Source organism: Corvus cornix, chromosome 3 (assembly GCF_000738735.6).
Source record: "Corvus cornix cornix isolate S_Up_H32 chromosome 3, ASM73873v5, whole genome shotgun sequence".
Taxonomy (NCBI): domain Eukaryota; kingdom Metazoa; phylum Chordata; class Aves; order Passeriformes; family Corvidae; genus Corvus; species Corvus cornix.
In genome coordinates this window covers 95,236,017-95,255,442 of record NC_047056.1, presented here as the reverse complement: position 1 = coordinate 95,255,442, position 19,426 = coordinate 95,236,017, and the positions used below count along the sequence as shown (strand labels likewise).

At 38.4% G+C, this 19,426-nt stretch overlaps 1 protein-coding gene across 5 annotated transcripts in view; it reads left to right on the top strand.

Moving 5' to 3' along the window:
* SH3YL1 (SH3 and SYLF domain containing 1) overlaps positions 1 to 19,426 on the top strand; it is a 47,880-nt gene that overhangs the window by 3,922 nt on the left and 24,532 nt on the right. For 2 of the 5 annotated variants that reach the window (XM_039567890.1, XM_039567891.1), the window contains exons 2-8: positions 9,326 to 9,436; positions 10,499 to 10,612; positions 11,119 to 11,183; positions 13,766 to 13,878; positions 17,037 to 17,165; positions 17,879 to 18,041; positions 18,709 to 18,781. In XM_039567890.1, the coding sequence (XP_039423824.1) occupies positions 9,326 to 9,436; positions 10,499 to 10,612; positions 11,119 to 11,183; positions 13,766 to 13,878; positions 17,037 to 17,165; positions 17,879 to 18,041; positions 18,709 to 18,781 (768 nt within the window). The remainder of the gene's footprint in view (positions 1 to 9,325; positions 9,437 to 10,498; positions 10,613 to 11,118; positions 11,184 to 13,765; positions 13,879 to 17,036; positions 17,166 to 17,878; positions 18,042 to 18,708; positions 18,782 to 19,426) is intronic. The other 3 variants (XM_039567892.1, XM_039567893.1, XM_039567894.1) reach the window with 3 other exon arrangements.

Sequence of the window (19,426 nt, the reverse complement as noted above, 5' to 3'; positions counted from 1 at the left end):
ATAAATTTTGCTTTGCTTTCAAAAGGTTGTCAGCTAACATCTCAATTTCTATCTCTGTAATCCTGAGTTTACAAAATGCCTCTGCTTAGAGGACACCAGCATAAAAACTTGACCATGAAGAAGTTTACTTACTCCTTTTAAAAAGTCATAGCAGAAAGCCTTAAACCTACATTCAGTGTGTATCCTCAGCAAGTTTGCTGATGGCACAAAGCTGAGCAGTGCCATTGATACAACAGAAGGATGGGATGCCATGGAGAGGGAGGGACCTGGACAAGCTTGAGAAGTGGTACCATGAGAACTGCATGAAGTTCAACAAGTCCAAGTACAAGGTGCTGCACCTGGGTCAAGGCAATCCCAGATCCAGGTACGGATTGGAAGAGGAACTGAGAGCAGCACTGCTGAGAAGGACTTGGAGGTTCTGGTGGACAAATGCTGGACATGAGTTGGCAATGTGCACTTGCAGCCCAGAAAACCAACTGCAACCTGGGCTGCATCCAAAACAGCGTGGGCAGCAGAGTAAGTGATGGGATTCTGCCCCTCTACTCTGCTCTCGTGCGACCCCACTTGGAGTGCTGCATCCAACTCTGGAGTTCTTAGCACAAGACAAATGGGGCCTGTTGGAGCAAATTCGGAGGAGGGCAACAGAGATGATCAAAGGGATGAAGCACCTCTCCTATGGAGACAGGCTGAGAAAGCTGTGTTTGTTCAGCATGGAGAAGAGACAACTCCAGGGAGATGTCATTGTGGCCTTCTGGTACTTGAAAGGGGACCTATAAAAAGAAGTAGATGTGATGCCTAAAAGGGGACTTTTTACATAGGCAGATAGTGATACAACCAGGGGTAACATTTTAAACTAAAAGAGGGGAGATTTAAATTAGATATTAGGAATACATTCTTTACTGCGAGGGTGGTGAGGCACTGGGAACAGCTTGCCCAAGGAGTTGTGGATTCCTCATCTGTGAAAGTGTTCATGGCCACACTGAGTGGGACTTTGAGCAACCTGGTCTAGGGGAAGGTGTCCCTGCCCATTACAGGGGACTGGAACTGGATGATCTTTCAGCTCCGTTCCAACACAAACCATTCAATGATTCTCTAATAAAGGCTGTGAAGAGTTACTCACCTTAGAGTACCAGCTAATGATAGACATAGTGCACGTGCAGGTTGGTGTGAGGCAGTTTGCCTCTCCAGGTTTAGGGCTGCCACATTTACGTGCCTCTGATAATTCTGGCTTCCTTTGAGTTATCTTCAGAAGTATTTTGATTTCTATAACTCATAGTAATATATTAAAAAAACCCCTAAACACACACAAAAAACCCCCAAAACTCAGAACTACAGACTTCCAGAGATGAGAACAAAGGAAGAAATCTGCTCATCTATCTCCATTACTTAATTTCTAGCAAGGAAAGGCCTTCTGTGTTTGAAATGGTTCTTTTTTCAATAAAGACTTGTGATTCTTTATATTTTGGGTTGATTCCCTACTGTGTATTTGCATGCCAAAATCCAAATGTGGATGCCTGTGTTTCTTCTCATTGTCTGACTTCTTAGCTGTCTTGCAATAACCATACAGATGTGATGCAAGTTTGCGTAAAGGTTTTCAGAAGTATTAATCTTAATGGCTTTTGTTATTCCTCCCTTCACACAAATTACTGTGATTTAAATGTATAAATATATGTAATTGTGGAAACAGAAGCTTCACAAATTCTATAATAGTTTCTTATTATAATGCTCTCCATTAAAAAATTGTTCAAAATACTGTAAATATCTCAGCTTCCTATATTGATAGAAATGTCTGTGAGATTCTCCTCTTTGACATATAGAATTGTTGGGCTGTTTTCCTTTTAGAGAAGGTACTGTCTTCTGTTATGTGTCATTCCTTTTGCATATTTGAGTTCTTGAAGGCTGAATTTAGTTGTAGCTTCAGTATGCTCATGAGGTTTTCCTGGGCACAGGCTGTCATCAACAGCTAACTTTAGCAGGTTATTGCAGGTAAACCAAAGAAAAACAGGCTGGTTTTAACATGGATAAGAATGGTTGTTTATTTTTTTTCATTTTGAACTTTATTTTTAAGCACTTTTTTACTTCCTTTCACTGGAGTGTTTGGACAGAATATATTTCCATCTCTCTTAGGTAAACCTTGATTTCTGTATGCTGTTAGCTGCATGTTCAGCAGACCTTTCTTGTCTGCTTCTCTCACCACTACCAGCGCCAGCTTAATGCAATACCATCCAGTAAACCACTTGTTATCCAGGGTGGGGAAGGAGGAAAGTGTAGTTACATTAATTCACAGTAAGAAAACCATTAGGGTTGTGAAAGTGCACATTAGAGTCTTCCAGTGCAGCTCAGCTGACACTCTGCAAGGCCACATAGTGCTTGCTGTAGTACTTGTACCCTGCCATAACTTGTACTGTCACTGACATGTCACTAACTTCTCACACCAGTGTTGCTGATGAACAGTGAAGCAAGCGTGGAAGTTGGTAAAACTTCAGGAATCCAAGTTATAAAGATCATGGTAGAAATATATGAACTTAGTGCAAAACTTCACTGTACAGAGACCCTGTTTTCTACTTTTAAGCTCTGCTTCCACTGCCTTACGCTGATGTATTATCTGTTGTCTCCTGTCTCCCTTGCTGTTCTCGAGGTGCCTATGTCAGAATTGTACAACCTTGCCAGTTGGCATAACCAGTGTGTCAGTAATGCTTTGTCATTCCCTGTTAGTGCTTCGTAGACTCCTTTCCTATACCATTAGTCCTTTGTAGCAGGATGATCAAAGCATATGTTCTGAGCCTTTCCTTGTTCATGGTCCTTGGAATCGGGAGGAAACAGTATCTGCTTGTTGCTGTTGGTTCCAAAACCAGGAATAAGGAGCTCAGGCTCTGACAACAGTATGTCTGCTGGATTTCAGCTAAAGAGGGTTGTTACTGCCTTTAATTTTAACATCCTTTTCAACTTATTGAACTATTTCTTTGAACTCAACAGATCTTCTCTTGACATTTCATTAACCTGGCTTCTTTGCTTTCAGTCATTGGCTTCAAGTGTTGGAAGTCATAAATGGAGAGAGAGTCATAGAGACATGTTTAGCATAGGCTGCTCTTTGTCATCTACAGCTCTGTATTGCAACACTTAGGCTGGGCAAAATGCTTACAATGCATGTCTGGCATGCTGTTCAAGGAATTTCAAGTACCAGATGAATCCCAAGGCTGGAGCTGGCTACCACAGTATCGTGTTGTTACACATTTGCAAAACCAAAATTGCATTAATCTCTTTAATTGTAATGCCAAATTGCAATCTCTTCTTTAGGCCCTTTTCCAGTGCTGCACAGTCTTGTTCTTCAGGTTTCTCCTTCCCATTAGATTGTTGTTCTTTGACTTTTCTTGACTGTGCTAGTTTTCATGTTTATCAATGTTCATAATTTTGAATGTTCTCTGTTCATACAAGCCTTTTAGCATTGATGTTCTTGATGTAACCACAGGTATTTGCAAATCAGCTATGCCTTAATGTATTCTTGTGCTGCTTCTGAACTTTTTAGTGAAGTGAAAGTAAAGACTGAATAACTATATGAGGCTTATAGAGGTATTTGTCATTGTTTTTTCTTCTTTTTGTAGCCAAAAAACCCCACAAAACCACTTTTCACCAAATGCTTCAAAGCTCAAACATACATGGGAAACATATGTGTGAAATCTGCATGCAAGTCTTTGTCTCCCCTTTGTCATCCATTCTTTGAAACTGTACTTTTGAAGTTTGGTTCTCGTAATGCCACTATGCTTTATTTCATCTGTTCATATTCAGCATAATTTTGATTGGATCAGAATTAGTTACAGCTTTTAAGAAGGCTTTATTTATTCTTTAATGCACCTTGCTCAGATAATTTCACCAAACGTTCAGCCAGCAAATTATTACTGTTAGTCAGAATGTAAATTAGAGGCTGACGCACTTGCCTCATCACCTTACAAATTAAGGAGTTAATCAATTTTTGTGTGATATTCCCCCATGGGGTTTGTGTTGCTGACTCACATACACTCAATATCTGCTCCTTTCAACAACAAGCAGGAGTGCAAATGAAGCTTGCTCCCAGCTGAGCATTCGCTGGTCACGGCATTCCAAATCCATCAGTCAGTGTATCTTCCTGATAGATATTATTGTCTTATTGCTCCTGGTTACCTCTTTCCTGAGCAGTGCTGGAATACAAAACAGACAATTAGGTATGCATACTTAAAGCTAATAGTGAAGACAGTGCTATAGGAATATTACGCATGTTATTGATGGGATGAACTGAACACGGAAATTCTGCTTTTGTCTAAATATTTCATACAGTATTTTTGTTAAAAAGCAGATACATCTAAATGATTTTTTCCATAGACTTCCGACATTAAATGAGTTTCTAAGGAACTAATTTTACAGTTCAAATTCTAAGGTAAGCTTGAGGGAGAGAAAGACAGTTTGATAGATGAACAGAAGTTGAAATAATTTTTGAGGTCACAGAAATCCCAGTTACAATTTGGTCTGTTTATAGAGTGATTAAAATACATAGAAGCACGAATTTACTTCTCTACCTTCACTATAATATTTATTTATTTTATTTCTATTTTATTTAGGGACAGATGCCACCATTTTGTAATGCAAACCTTCATGTCTTTTTTTTTTAAGTGAATAACTAGTTTTGAATTGTCTGACATATTTGTGTTATTTTTGATTTAATAGGGGTTTTTTTTACTGAAAAACCAGTAATTTTCTTTGCTTTAGGACAAATTTTTATGAAATTGATTGATCTAAAATTTAATTGTAAGAGTCAGGCCTCAGCCGTGCTATATATACACTATATATCAAACCATTAAACTTCGCCTTTTTAGTGTTGATTGTTGACTCTGTCCTTATATAATCCTGAACTCTGTCAACAAAATCTTGAGTGTGGCATAGCCCAAGAGGGAGAGCCAAACTTCCCCCTTTCCTCAGTGATAAAAATACTATATTTCTTCTGCTGTGGTTCTATCACCAAAATGGGAGTCCAGCCAGGCCTTATCAGGCATCATATTATACATAATTAAGGTCAGGGTGTGGATTTGCTTGGTTTTTTTTTTAAACAAGTCATCGGTTCCTCAAGGCTCCTGTAGGCATCCTGCCAGTTCCTTAGTATCTACACAACGTTATGGAAGTAAGTAAAGGAACTCAAAGTGAGCCACTGGGGAAAGAATCATATGGTTACCACTTCGAGTAACTGTGTTGGTTTTCAGCATGAAAGTGTTTAATCAGGTCGCTTATTCATCCTGCCTGTTGTTAAAACCTCTCTGTGCTATGTTTGAATGCCAATTAATGTCACTTTCATTTTCATGCCTGCTACTGTCTAAATTAAAATCTTACTTACAGCCCTTCTCTACAAGGTATAGCTTTCAGTTGGTAGAGTGTTCAACCTCTTTCTTTTTTCCTTTCCTTTTCCCCTTTCTGTACCTCTGTTGTGCTTTAGAAATATCACCCATTTCTTAGCTTCTGAAAGTGCACAAGTCTAGCCACATGCAAATTAACTGGCAGAATGTTGTTGTCAAATTCACCTGCTGTGTCTTAGTCCAGAAAAATAATCCTGCATTACTTCAGTCTGTAGCAAGAAGGGAAAAAACAAGGGATAATGGAGGAGTGGATTCCTGTGGCTACCCGAGGAATGCAGAAGAAATAATGATGCAGGATACAAGTGATACAGGGAGAAAGTGAAGTTTCTGGTGTTAGTTTGAGGATGGGAAGTTAAGCTTTTCTGTGCTTGCTGTTGTAGTGTACAGCTAGATGAATGTCTCTCCAGTTTCTCCGTTCCGTGGTAATAAAGGTACCCCACACTATGTGGCACCAAAAAAAACCCGCCTTTTTAGAAAGGTTGGAGTGGAAATACCTAATTTTCAATTTGCTTAAATAATGCTATTTTTCTGTGCAAAGTTTGTATTTTAGAATAAAGTTTTTGGAATCATAGTGCAGGTAAGACATAGAATGGTTTGGGTTGGAAGGGAAAAGGACATCTAATCCAACCCCTCCTGCAATAGGCAGGGACAACTTTGATTAGAGCAGGTTGCTCAGAGCAACCAGTTATGTATTGAGAGTGAAGGGACAGTGAGGTAGTAACAGCATTACCTTTGCTGACTCCTGAAGTTTAGCTTTGAGTTGTCTTCAATTAAATAGTAGCTCCTACGTGCACAGAGCCATGCACACAGTGTTTTCTGGTAACCATCAAATCTTTCTGAAGCAATTCTGAATCTGAAAATGCTTACAAAAACTGTAAAGTGATTTTATTTTTTTCCCCACTCTATTCTTCCTGTTTGCAGACTTTTAGGTCTGAAAATACCTCATGTTTTCTCAATGGATTCAGCTAAGGGATTTTTTTTTTTTTAGTAGTAGGAAGAATAATTGGAGATGTTTCTCCAGATTCTGAGATTAGCCTAAGAGAAGTGAAGGGGAGGAAGGAATGCATGTGAAGACAAGGAAGAAGAGTTTGAGAAGAGAACAGAAATTAATTTAATTTCTCTAATCTAGAAGCTGGATAATGCTTGCTTTTACTCAGTAATGTTTTTTAACTCCCCAATATTTTCATGTTCCCAGTGGTTTTTATCTCCAATGTACACATCTTATTTTCATTGTGTTGATCACTTTGCTAGAAGTCCTGCATGGTCAGGCACATAACTGTCCATTTAACACAGTTTAATCTTACTGAACCACAAGAATAATTAAGTACCATGAAATGTGTATTTTGGGTAGACTGGGTAGGTGACCCTTCCCAGACTCAAGACCTCAAGACTTGCAAAGTATCTTAAGTGAAAACCTACATGTAGGAGTGTTCACCTGATTTTGCAAATGGACATGCGCTGTGTATTACAATGTTAATTATTAGTTACAAATTATAATATGCTAGGTTTATTCTTCGTGCGTGCTTGAGAAGAATGGTGTTGCAATATGCTTTTTGGGACTGCCTCAATGTATCTCCATACAAAAGCAGAAATCTTATTTTTCTCTTACAATATGCTGGTCATGTTTGCTCTCTGACCTTGAAGATGCAGAGTGAAGTACAAACAGCAGAAGTAATGGAGACATTTGCTCCACCCCAGTTTGTTATTCTACCGAAAGCAATTGTGAGTTCATGTTTTATTTGGGCTACATTGGCCTCTCTTTTTGCCATGTAGCCAGGTTCCAGCCTGGAAGCCTTCCAATCACAGCAGAAATGCATGTTCAAAACTCCTGCAAGCAGTTTGACAATTTTAGTACCGTAACCATCAGAAAAAATTCATCTGCCAAGAACTTTTCAGAATATCCTGAGCTCTTAGAGCTTCACCTTCTCCTATCCTTTCACGCTCAAGGCCTTGCCTAGCTTAATTTTCTGAAAAGAGAAGGGATGATTAGGAGATAGAATTAATATTTATACTCTGATACTGTGGTGAGGTTTAGAGTCTGTTGCATTCTATACATTTCGTTTTGTTTCCAGAGAGGCTGATATTTCTGCACAGCCTTCTGATGACTGATGTCCCTTCAAACTCTCCAAGGTTATACCTGCTGCATCTTCACCAAAGCCAAATGTTGCTGCAAGCTGTCTCAGGGATGCTAATCCAGACATTCAGCTGTCAAAATCTCTCTTAGTCTTCCTTCTTGCCTGGAGAACATACTAGAGGAATATTCTCATTGAAAAGTGGAGGTGTATCGTGTTCTAGTCAATGGAGCCTGAATAGAAACTTGGCTGACTTGCTGCTATGCGCTTCCCTTGGCCTGAGCTGAATCACTCTCTAAGCTTCATTGATGTAATCTCAAAATGTATTTAGTCCTCGCCTTGGTTTTGTGCAGGAATGTTGCCCAGAGTGAAGAGATGAATGAATATTCAGGGAATGCCAATTTATAAAATAGTCCACTTTTGACTGCATGTTGTTTCTCTATGCACAGTCTTTTTTATGTGTTTGTGAATTTAGGAACAGTAGAATTTTACAGAAATGCTGTGGCTAGTTTTTTTCAGAGATGTGACGTGAGACTGGATGCATCTTTGGTCTGGCAATATATTCATGTGTTAGCTGGATGGTTTGTTGCTGATAAACTTGGGAGTAGTGAGTGTTGTTATGTCCAGACAGGAAAACAAGAATGATTTAAGTGATAACTATGGGGGATTTTAGTAGATGTAACTATCAAGACTAACTCCTGTCTCTTTAACTGCACTAAGGCTTCTTTTTGCAAATCTACAGGTGAAACATTCATACATAAAATGTATTTATAATGTTGCAGAATACTAATATTTTATAATACTTGATTCTGTCCAGTCATTGACTAGTGGCAGCAGATCTGGTGGATCAAAATGGAATAAAGACATTTCTGTAGACTTTACGACCTCAGTGGTTTGGAGGATAGCATTCAAGATTTTGTGTGTTTGCTACTGTACTCTGCAGCTTTATAAAATAAACATAACTTACCTCTAATCTGTACTTTTTCCTCAGTTGAAATACATGAGGGGCTTATGTTAGATCACATTGGAAAGAAATACTGATAAGACCTTCAACAGGATGTAGATTTCTAAAGGAAATTTCTTGGTCTGAAACAGATTTTTTTTCACTTTCAGAACATGCCACATGTTTATGTCTGTAATACAAGTGTCCTGAAGAGGTGTGAAACTTTTAGTGTTCTTGAGTCACCAGTTGCTGGTTGCTCTGCTGTTTGAAGGACAGCAGAGTTGATGGTAATATGGAGAAGAGCAGTTAGAGTGGTCAGTGATGGAGCAACTGCCTTGAGGAGAGACTAAGAAGGCCGAGACTCCTGAAAGAGTGGAGAAGACTGGGGGCTTTGACTATTTATAAAAGCATGAAGGTAGTAGATAAGTTGAATGCATTAGGTATTTACCAGATCTTGTGATACTTGAGCTAGCAGGCATTCACTGTAACTAGGTGATTAATTTAAAACAGAGCACGTATTTCTTTAAGTAGGAGGTGAACGGCTGCTGCAGGAATTCTGAAGGCAGAGTATCAGCAGGTTTGAAAAGGCATTAGACAAATTCATATGCAATAAACCCATAAATAAATAGTGACAGGAACAGCTGAGGATGTGTGTCCAACACCCCTGCTGTTACCAGTGTGGATTCTGAACAAGTACAAGAGAAAGAGATTGCATAAAAGAATCAGGCTTGTGTGTTTTCCTAAGTGGTGTCTTCAGTTAAAATTGTCAGAAACAAAATGTGGATCCAGAAGATAATTCTTGTATTTGCTTGCCATGTTTGTTTGATTTACTCTTTATTTGTAAAGAACCACTTTTCCCATACAGATGATACTGTTTTTTTCATATGAGATATCCTAAACTGACCATAATTTATTTCTTTCATGTTTTACAGTGAACAACCCTATACCTTCCAACCTGAAGTCAGAAGCTAAAAAGGCAGCTAAAATACTACGAGAATTTACAGAAATAACTTCCAGAAATGGACCAGATAAAATTATACCACGTGAGTAAAGAAAATGCTTTGATTCAGCTAAAACCTTCAGGACTCCCATGTGCTGCAGTCATGCTGTCTTTACCAATTCCCTCTGTTTTCACTGACCACAACTTAGAGATGAATGAAGATTTTGGGTGCTATAACTTCTTTGAAAATATTTTGAAAGTAAAGGGTTTCAGTTTGCTGTATTCTTGGGAGATGTTACTTACTGGGAGAGATCTTTTGAATGTTTACCACTACAAGGTACCTGCACTGGAAGGCTTCCCTCTGGGATGGATGGACTGTCTCATGCTCAACCCTGTAAATGTATCTTCTTAAGAGAGAACCTGGAATAGTAGCTCTAGCTCTTGAATATCTGTGTTGATTAGAATGAGCTAGATGAAAATCACTTGAAGCAAAGAGATTGAGGGTGCATTTTCCCTTTGATACTAGTTTAGCACTCTTACTTGCTGCTGGCCTCTTTATTTTTGCACTTGTTACTCCGTGTTTCTTCTAGCGTCTTCCTCCATCCAGTGTTGCTGGTTGTGGTTTTGAATCCATAACTGTTATGTTCTGGAAGGTCTGCAATAAGATTTGCAGGATGATGACACTGTCTTTGCCACAAACACTGTCTAATGATACAAACTTCTTAGGCTGCTCTGTGTTGTTGCGATTTAAGTTTGGACTCCTCCAAAAATTTGTGGAGACTACATCTCATATTCAAGTCTTAAAAAGTTAATTCGTATACACACTGCCTGTTTTCTGTTTATCTTGCCAAGAGTACTCACACACAATGTGTGTGGCACTATACAAACTAATTCTATGCATGCTAATCAGGACAGGTGAAGCAGTTGTGGCAGTCTATAGATTGCCACAGGCTAATGTGACCTGCGGCTAGATTTGTGGTTCTCTGTGGTGGAGGTGTCATTATCAGTTCAATTTTTTTTTTTAAACTTTAAAAAGTTTTCTTTAAACTTTTGCTTCGATTATTTGACTCTTACATGTTCAAATTTATTAACTGTTGAGTTTTATTTTCCCCTTCTCTTAGAACTTCTCTTACAAGGTCTTGAATAAATGGTTTTGCTGTTTCAGCTCACGTAATAGCTAAAGCCAAAGGCCTTGCAGTTTTGTCTGTTATCAAAGCTGGATTTTTGGTGACTGCTCGAGGTGGAAGTGGAATTGTATTAGCTCGGCTTCCTAATGGAAGTAAGTGGATATTTTCCTTTTGTACTTCATGAGAGAATTAAAAGAGATAAAAATATTTTTTTTCATTATTCTTTTCACAGTATTAAACAGGAGATGTGTGATGAGTCAGGCAAGTAGGTGACAGGTGACAATGTTTGGTGTGAAGGCTGTTTTCAAATCTTCATACATTTGTTTGACTAAATGTAAATGCTTTCAGTATCTTTGTGGAAAAGGATGAAATATAAAAGTACATAGTATAGAATTAATTTAAAAAATGTATTATATCTGATTATAAACAAGTGTATGATAAATAATTTGTAACAAGGAATTGTTTAGATCGTGAGGGTTTGTATTTCTTAAATCCTTTCTTGTAGGATGAAGCATTATAGTTATGAATCTATTGTAGTGGTTTTGAACATAGTTTTAAATAGAGAATTTGTCAGTATTTTTTAAGTGTAATAATAAAATGAGTATTTCTTGTAATATATGGTTAAAATTCTGTAAATTTATCTTGTTTTACACAACAGCCTGGTCTGCTCCTTCTGCAATAGGAATTGCTGGCCTTGGTGGTGGATTTGAAATTGGAATTGAGGTATGATTTTGCATTTAAAATACTTGTTGGTAACTTTTTTTGCAAGAAATTAAAATTCATTGACAAAGGTCTAAATGTTAGTGAGATAGTAGAATCTACTTTTATGTAAAAAAAATTATTATGAAATCCATTTATGCAAGACAAACAAAAGAGGAGTTTTGATCCTATCAGTCAAATTGTTAGGAGACATTTAGATGAAAAGAAGTGACATGGCAATTATTTCCTTGATTTCTGACCTCTAGCAGACTGAATTTTTCACTTATTGAAAGCTTCCTGTCAGTGTTCACATATAAGGCAATTGAAGTTAATTGAAACAGTATCCTATACTTGATACTGTGTCAAATGCTTCGCTAAAGAGCGCAAGGACTCCCATCTGGCAAGAAACAGTGTAAAGAACTGAAGCTGGAGTAAAATGGACTCCACTTAATGTTACTGTACTTCACACATTTCCCACTCACACTTGTGGTTACTGATATGACCCTTCAGTTTGAAAGCACCAGAACTGGTGATGCCTCTTCTGAAGGAATGCTATAGAAAAGGAGCCAGTTTCCAGCCAGCAGAAATGCTTAAGTAAAGGACTGCCAACATATTCAAAGAAGCCCTGGTGAGCTGAGCCCTGACAGCGTTCTGCCTCTGCTTCCCATTTCTTCTTCCTCACAGCTCCTTCACACTCGTATGTTTTCATCTTTCCCCTGCTTCCCCACCCTAGCCTCCAGACTCATCCTTCTCTTTTTCTCAGCTTAGCTTCTTTTCTGCTGATTCCCAAAGAAAATCAGAGTAACAATATGCTGCCAACAAGCTCTCTTGCAATGGGCATTCTGCTCTTCAGAAGAATCCATGTATAGCTGATCTGGGTGATCCATGTGAGCCCCCAGTACCTCTACAGCTAACCAGCTATCCCTGTCCTGACAGCCAGTCAGCCAGCACTCGTGTAATGAGCAACAGATCAATATTTTATTCTCTCCTCATTGTTCACTGTGTGATCTCAGGCATTATTGCATGCACTTTTTAAAGAATGATGTGAATACAAAATCATTAATTTTTGTAAGGGATTTTCTTTGGTTGTTGGATTTTCTTTGGTCTACAGGATCTGAATGCATTATGAAGTGTTCAGTTTGAGCCCCAGAGTTTTGTTGTGGGGTTTGTTTGGTTTTATCTTTTCTTTTAAGCTTCTTCATGTGTTTTGATTAATCTATGAAATTTTCTTTCAATCATCCCCATCTGATATTTTAGATAACATAGACATTTCCTATTGATACTTAAACAAATAATACAGAAGCTATTTGTGAGAGGGCTTTTTCTCTGAGTAATACTGTGCCCTTCATTTCAAATTTTAGTCAGCTTAAAAAATGCTGTTTCCTTACTGGCATTATTATAACACAATCTTTTTTATTTCTTGTAGAAAATGTATGTTATTCAGAAATACCGGAGTGACTTAGGAGCCCAGAGTCCAATTTCAGCATTCTTCTAGTCCTACATAAACTTAGATGTTTTAGAAACTAGGTGAAATTTATTTCTGTAGGAGAGATTATAGTTGACATGGCTGTAGTGATATGTATGGACAGTTTTAAATAACAAGAAGGAAATCACAAACTTCAGAAGTCACAGTGACTCGGTACCTCAAATTAAAGACCCGTTTTAAAATTCATATAAATGCTTTCCTTGAAGGTTTTCTCACTCTGGATTTTCTTATCTTTAACAACGGATTCATAGGAGGAAGCAGTATCCTGAAAAAACATTCTCCCTTCATCCCTGGATCATTCAGAAACTGCTCCTGTAGCCATCTTTTGTTTGGGATGGGGTGGAGGTTACCAGGGGGTTAATAACAAATACCTCTCTTATGCTGTGTGTAATACTTCTAGGACAGCCTTGTTTTGCAAATAATCTGGTATTTCCTCTTGTATTCCCTGCTGTCACTGTTTGGAATTTGGGGTAAGTTGAAAGTTTTTTTCTGAGCCTGGCTTTCAGTCAAGTCCATCAGATGAAAGATCAGGTGCAGTAGTCCTTGGGTGCATTGCTATCTCTTCAGTTATTAGGTTTAATAGGTTCTTGAAGCAACTGAGTACATCTCATATTCAAGCCTTAAAAAGTTAATTCATACACACACACCCCCACACACAGATATATAAAACTCCTGTCATGAAAATAAAGTTTTATCAATAGCACCTGTACCCTTTTTGGTTTTTATTCTTTGGACAGGAATTTTTGTTAGTAAGTTCTGTCTTGCCTTTATTAATATAATTACAGAAGAATCAAAATGATTCGCATCTGAAAATGCCTTCATAATTGTTTGTATAAGCCATAGAAACTAAGAAATTGTCAATTAAGAGTTTTGAATTAAGATAGAGTTTGTGTTATAGCTGTTGTTTATCACATACTGACCATATCAGCACTCTGAAAAAAATCAGTCAAATTTGATTAAAAAAGTAGTTGAAAGGATTTTTCATTTCAAAATACCTTGCAGAAAAAGAATCAACTTTGTCATGAAAACTGTTTCAAAATAATCCTTTAAAAGAAAGAAAGTTCTTCTGTGCTGTTCTTTCTTCTTAAAAAGCGTAGTACTTTTATTTGATATTTTATAGGTCTCAGACTTAGTGATCATACTGAATCACGAAAGAGCAGTAGAAGCTTTTGCCAAAGGAGGGAATCTTACACTTGGAGGAAACCTTACTGTGGCAATTGGACCTCTGGGGAGGTGGGTAAAATGCTTTCAGAATAAGGTATATATGGAAGATAATTTTTAAAAGCCACATTGATGTGGCATTTTTTTTATATGTTACAAAACAACCTGGGCAACCTGTATGCTGACTGGACCATATTGTTCTTGCCAATCACTCCTTTTCTTCTTTTCTTTTCTTTTCTTTTCTTTTCTTTTCTTTTCTTTTCTTTTCTTTTCTATTAAGTCATTTAGTGATAGAAGGAAAGTGTTCTGAGATTTGCTCTCTCTTTGCAGGAGACTGCTTTGCTAGGCTCAATGAAGAGCACAGGTGCTTCTGTGCCTGATAGAACTATGATTTTTAGTAACATAGGGGTCTGTGCATTTGGTCACCACAGATCTGCCCAGCAGTAAATAAAAACTACACCAAATAATTTCTTTTAAACCTTTTCTGTAGTTAAGGTGAAATAACCACTGAATAATTTAACTGGGAAACAAACCTTGCAAGACTGCTACTCCAACCTCCTGCTCAAAGCAGGAGATCTGTTACAACTTTAGATCAGGTTGCTCAGTCCTTTTTTCCAGTAGGGTCTTGAAAATCCCCAGTGATGGAGACTGCTTGGTTCTCTGGGCAACCTGCTCTACTGTTCAGTTATCCTGCCTTACATCCAGTCAAAGCATTTCTTCTTTCTATTTACATCAATAGCCTTTTATTCTTCCACCATGCCATAAAGAACCTGGCTTCATACTCTTGATTACCTCTCCATAGATACTTGAAGCCTGCTGTTAGGTTTGCCCCAAGTCTTCTCCAGGCTTACCAAGCACAGCTACCTCAGACTCTGCTTATGGAATATGTGCCTCCTTATGGCTGTTTTTTTTAATGATGATGAAGTTTTTACTGATGGTTTTTAATCTTTTCTAACACAATAAAAGGATGATACTTATTCCACAGAAGAGAGAGAGATCTGTGGATCAGGGAAAGCAGTGAATGTCATGTTTCCCTGCAAAGACATTTAGTACACTGTCCTGCAACATCTCTGTGTCCAAGCTGGGACATAGGTGTCAGGATGGGGAGACTAGCAAACAGGTGAAGAACCAGATCATCAGGTTAGAAGAGCACTGGTAAATGGTTCATGTTGAAGTCTGAAGACAGATTTCTTTGGAATTCCTCAGGAAACTCTTCTAGAACCTCTTCTGCTTGGTATTTTTATCAGTAACCTAGAGGAGCAGTTGCAAAATATATTCTTCAAGTTTGTGGACAACTCCAATCCAGGGGTTGCAGCCAATGCACTTCAGGGTAGGGCCACCATTCAGAGCAATGGACCTAGAGTGTGTAGAGCAAAGATCCAACTCCATGAAATTAAGCAAGGACAAGCACAAAGTTCTGCACTCCTAGGAGAAGATCCTTGGATGAACCCCCTGCCTTCTCTATAGGGCTGAGCAGCTGCCCTATAGAGAAGGTGCTGGGATCCTGGTGGGCAGTGGGGCTAAGCCAGCAGTTGATTCCTGACAGAAAAGGCAGTGAACAGTGTAGGGGGTTGCATCAACGGGACTGTAACCAGTCGATAGGGAAAGTGATTATTCTCCTTTGCTTGACATTTCATAGACTGTGCCTAGAATACTGTGTTGAGTTTTAGCCCTGCAGAAAGCTGTTTATAAACCCGAATGTGTGCAGTGAACAGCTACCCAAATGGCCAGGGAAATGCAGTGTGTGAACGATGAGGCTGGGGGAGCTCAGCTTATTGAACCTAGATGAGAGGCTGCATTCCCAACAGGGCATGACCAAGAAGACAGATCTCAGTTCATTATAGAGGTGCATGGCACAACAATGAGAGGTAGTGGTCATATATTGAAACAAGGAAGGTTCTGACTGGATATGAGGAAAAAAAAATTGACATGAATAAAATTGAGTTCTGATACAGGTTACTCAGAGTGTCTGTGGAATTATATCCTTAGAATTGTTCAAAAACTGGCTGGACAAAGTCCAGAGCAACTTGCTCTCAATTTGATGTTATATCCTTTTTGAAATGACTGCCTGATGTGTCTTTAAACCTAAAATATTATGTGATCCTGTGAAGGAAAAATACTGTAATCTCCCAAATCTATTGAGGTCTAATAAGGGCTTACTTGAAGAGTTTTGTGCTGACCATAAAGTCTAGGAGGATTTGGAAATATTGAACAGGGTTTCAGTCACCAGTCCAAACATAATTGGATCATTTTAAAATGTGATTAAAGTGTGGCTTAATAGTTTTCAGAGGAGGCTGTTAAGATCCAGTTATTAAAATTATTACAGAGATGCTTCTGCCCAAATAAGGTGCAAATGAGACCATATGCTGAAGTCAATGGTATGGATTTTATTTAACAGTAAATGGGAGGGGGGGAGAGAGAGAGAGAGAGAAATAGAAAAAGAGGAAGAGGGCAGAGAAAGAGTGACAGAGAGACAGATTGAGTAGAAAATACCACCACTCTGTGGATCCCAACAATGTCCTGTTGATCTTCTTCTGGTCTTCTCGGTGGTGAGGGTTCCATGAAGCTTAGAGTTCAGTGGATTAATACATGTTCAGGCTAGTTGAGAACACCCAGGTACCTCCCCTGGTTGGGAAGTTTGACACCATCTCTTGCCACAGGCTCTGGATCTGTTGTATCCCTTTGCATGGCATTCAGTCCTCTGGTGCAAGGCCTCAGGAATCAGTCTGAGGGTGCTTTGGGGGTCTTTGATGATTTATGATCCCTTCTCAGACGTGACAGCTGCCTCTCTTGTCAGTGCATTGAGTCAGTTATGTCCCATCAGACCTTCCCCGGGGGAGGGACTGGGAGTTGTGTAAGGGAGAACAATTACCGTGATAAAAGGTGCCAACCCACCTTGCAGGATTTGCCTCTTTTCAGCCTGAAAGCCCAGCTTGCAGCCTCCCCCTCTGTCCTGAGTGAATCTCACTGCACACCAAAACTCACCTACCCTCGAAGCATGCAAACCTGGCCTCAGCAAATCACCCTGGAGCCTCCTTGATTGTTCTGAGTCATAAACCATGAACAGTCCAGTCTCTCGGAGACCTAATGGGGAGCATTCCTATGAGACAACGTTGTTCTGTGCTTCTGTCTGAAAACAGGGTTAAAATAAAATGAAGAATTAAAAGACAATTGCTGTTCATGCTACAAAACCATTTTGAAGAATATCAACCAAAACTTTTTCCTTCTAGAAACTTAGAAGGGGACGTTGCCCTAAGAAGCTCTGCTGCTGTCTATACATACTGCAAATCTCGAGGACTGTTTGCAGGTGTATCTCTGGAAGGGACCTGTTTAATTGAAAGGAAAGAAACAAATCGCAAGTAAGCTCTTAAAATCTAGAAGATTCAGTGAAAGCATAGTGAAGAATTAACTAAGACACATTCACTTTAGAAAAAGATGTTTTTGTGAAAACATACTATACTCAGTTTAGAATTTCTTGAGGGACAAGGGTTTCTTCAATTTAGACATCTTGAAATGGGTGTTCAGATGATACTAAATGTTTAGGGATTATTTATCTGTGGCAGGTTGACCTTAGCTAGCCACCACATGCCAGCCCAGTTGCTTTGTCACTCCCCCTCCTCAACAGGATGAGAGGAGAAAAAGTATGATTACAAGCTCATAAATTGGGATAAAGGCAGTGAGATCACTTACCAATTGCTATTTCAGTGAGAAAAATTCCAACTTCATCAAGGGGAAATTAGTTATTTTCAGTTAATAAGAGAATAGGATAATGAGAAATAAGAACAAATCTAGAAAGCAACACCTTTCCCCCCCACACTTTCCATCTTACTGGGCTCAACTTCAATCACAGCTTCTCTACCTCCTCCTCCCAAGTGGTGCAGGAAAATGGGGGCTGTGGTCAGTATTCCAAATTTACAGCTTTGAACTAGTTCTGTCATTTCTCAAAATATGATCAGTAGGAAAAAGGCAGGGCCAGGGATGGAGATAAGGGAGCATTTGCACAAAGTGAATTTATCTAGAACTTAAATGGAATAATAGTCAAATACCTGCCATCTTTATTTTTTTGTTCCAGGTTTTATGGGCAGGACATTCGTGCTAGTGCCATCCTGCTTGGTGACGTGCCTTTCCCTGCTCAAGCAAATGATCTTTATGAAATTCTAGCATCCTTCACTGAAGTGTATGAAAATGAAGAGCAAAAAAATAATCCAGGAAAATCTGTAAGGGAACAAAGAAGGGTTTGTGCACTTCTTTTTCATATAGGGTTTCTCTGTTCCTGAGCTGTTCCTAGTCAGTGTTAATGCTCGTGTTCATGTGGCATTTTTAGCTTCTCTATTGGATGACTGAAGGCATAGCACATGTCAGTTACTGCATGTGGAACATTTGTTCAAGTATTTCCCTGCTAGGGTTTTGTGGACAAGAATGTTGCTGGGTTTGCTTTGCATCTTCCAGAATAACAAAGTATACACTTGTTTTGTAATTGTGCCATGTAATTGTTGTGTAATTGTTATCAAATCTGAGGAGATGGTTAGGAATGTTTGATCAAGTATTTTTAATCAAGTTAATTGCAAATTGGATACTCTTAGTTTTTCTACTTTTTCTGTCTTCCATTCAAACAATCACATTTATAATGTAATACTTGGACTGCAGAAGATGCTTTCTTACAGATGTTAATCTTATTGATAGACAAAGCATTTACTTTAAGCTTTGTTAAACCCGCTGTGATTTACTTCAGTGTCATGTGTATGTCACTAGTGTTTAGTACGCTTCTTGGGTTCCTACAAGTTCCACGGAGAAAGTGTAATTAAAATTTTTTTTCAGTGTAACTTGACATACTTCTAGGCTATGAAGTCACAATCTAGGTCCACATGTGATGCAATGTTTTTAAAAAATTTGTGTATTTAGGTAAATGACCCACCTGCTAGACCATCATCCAGACCAGAGCCACCTAAACCCACTGTTAGACCTACACCACCAGGTGAAAATTTTTGACAATGACTAATTAATTCTCTTCATAAAATCAGAGCATTAAAGCTAATTAGTACTATGCAGTTATTATAGCAGCTGCCTCTATAAAATGTTTTTTAAATGCTCTTCCTTGGACAAACACTGAAAGCCTGTTGATATAGTGCCATGAGTGATAAAGAGTAAAGGATTTGTTTGTTTGTTTTATATTAATAAACCTTTTCTCTCTGACAGATTTGCTATGGAAACAGTGTTTTTCTAGTTACAAAATCATGTAATAATTCAAAGGAAATATTTATTTTACTGGACACATAGAAGCCCCATAGTACAATGAAACTTCTTAGTAAACAGAACAGTCCTACTAGAAACTGCTAGTCCTAGTTCTAGAAACTTTTGGTTTCTAGAAATCATAGTTTCTTTTTAGGTTGTCATTATCTTTTAATCATTAGAGATTTTACAGTAGAGCAGAAGAGGTAGAATTTTGGTTCTTTGACAGTTTGTCTTAACAAAGTGCTTTCATTCAAAGTGAGGCTTTACTGTGCAGCTCCTCTTGTTAACTTAATTCTCTAGTGAAGGATATGAGGAAAAGTCCATATTTCTTTCTTCTGCACTGCTCTTTAGTTAACTGCAATCATTTAATAACTGTTGAACTTGTATT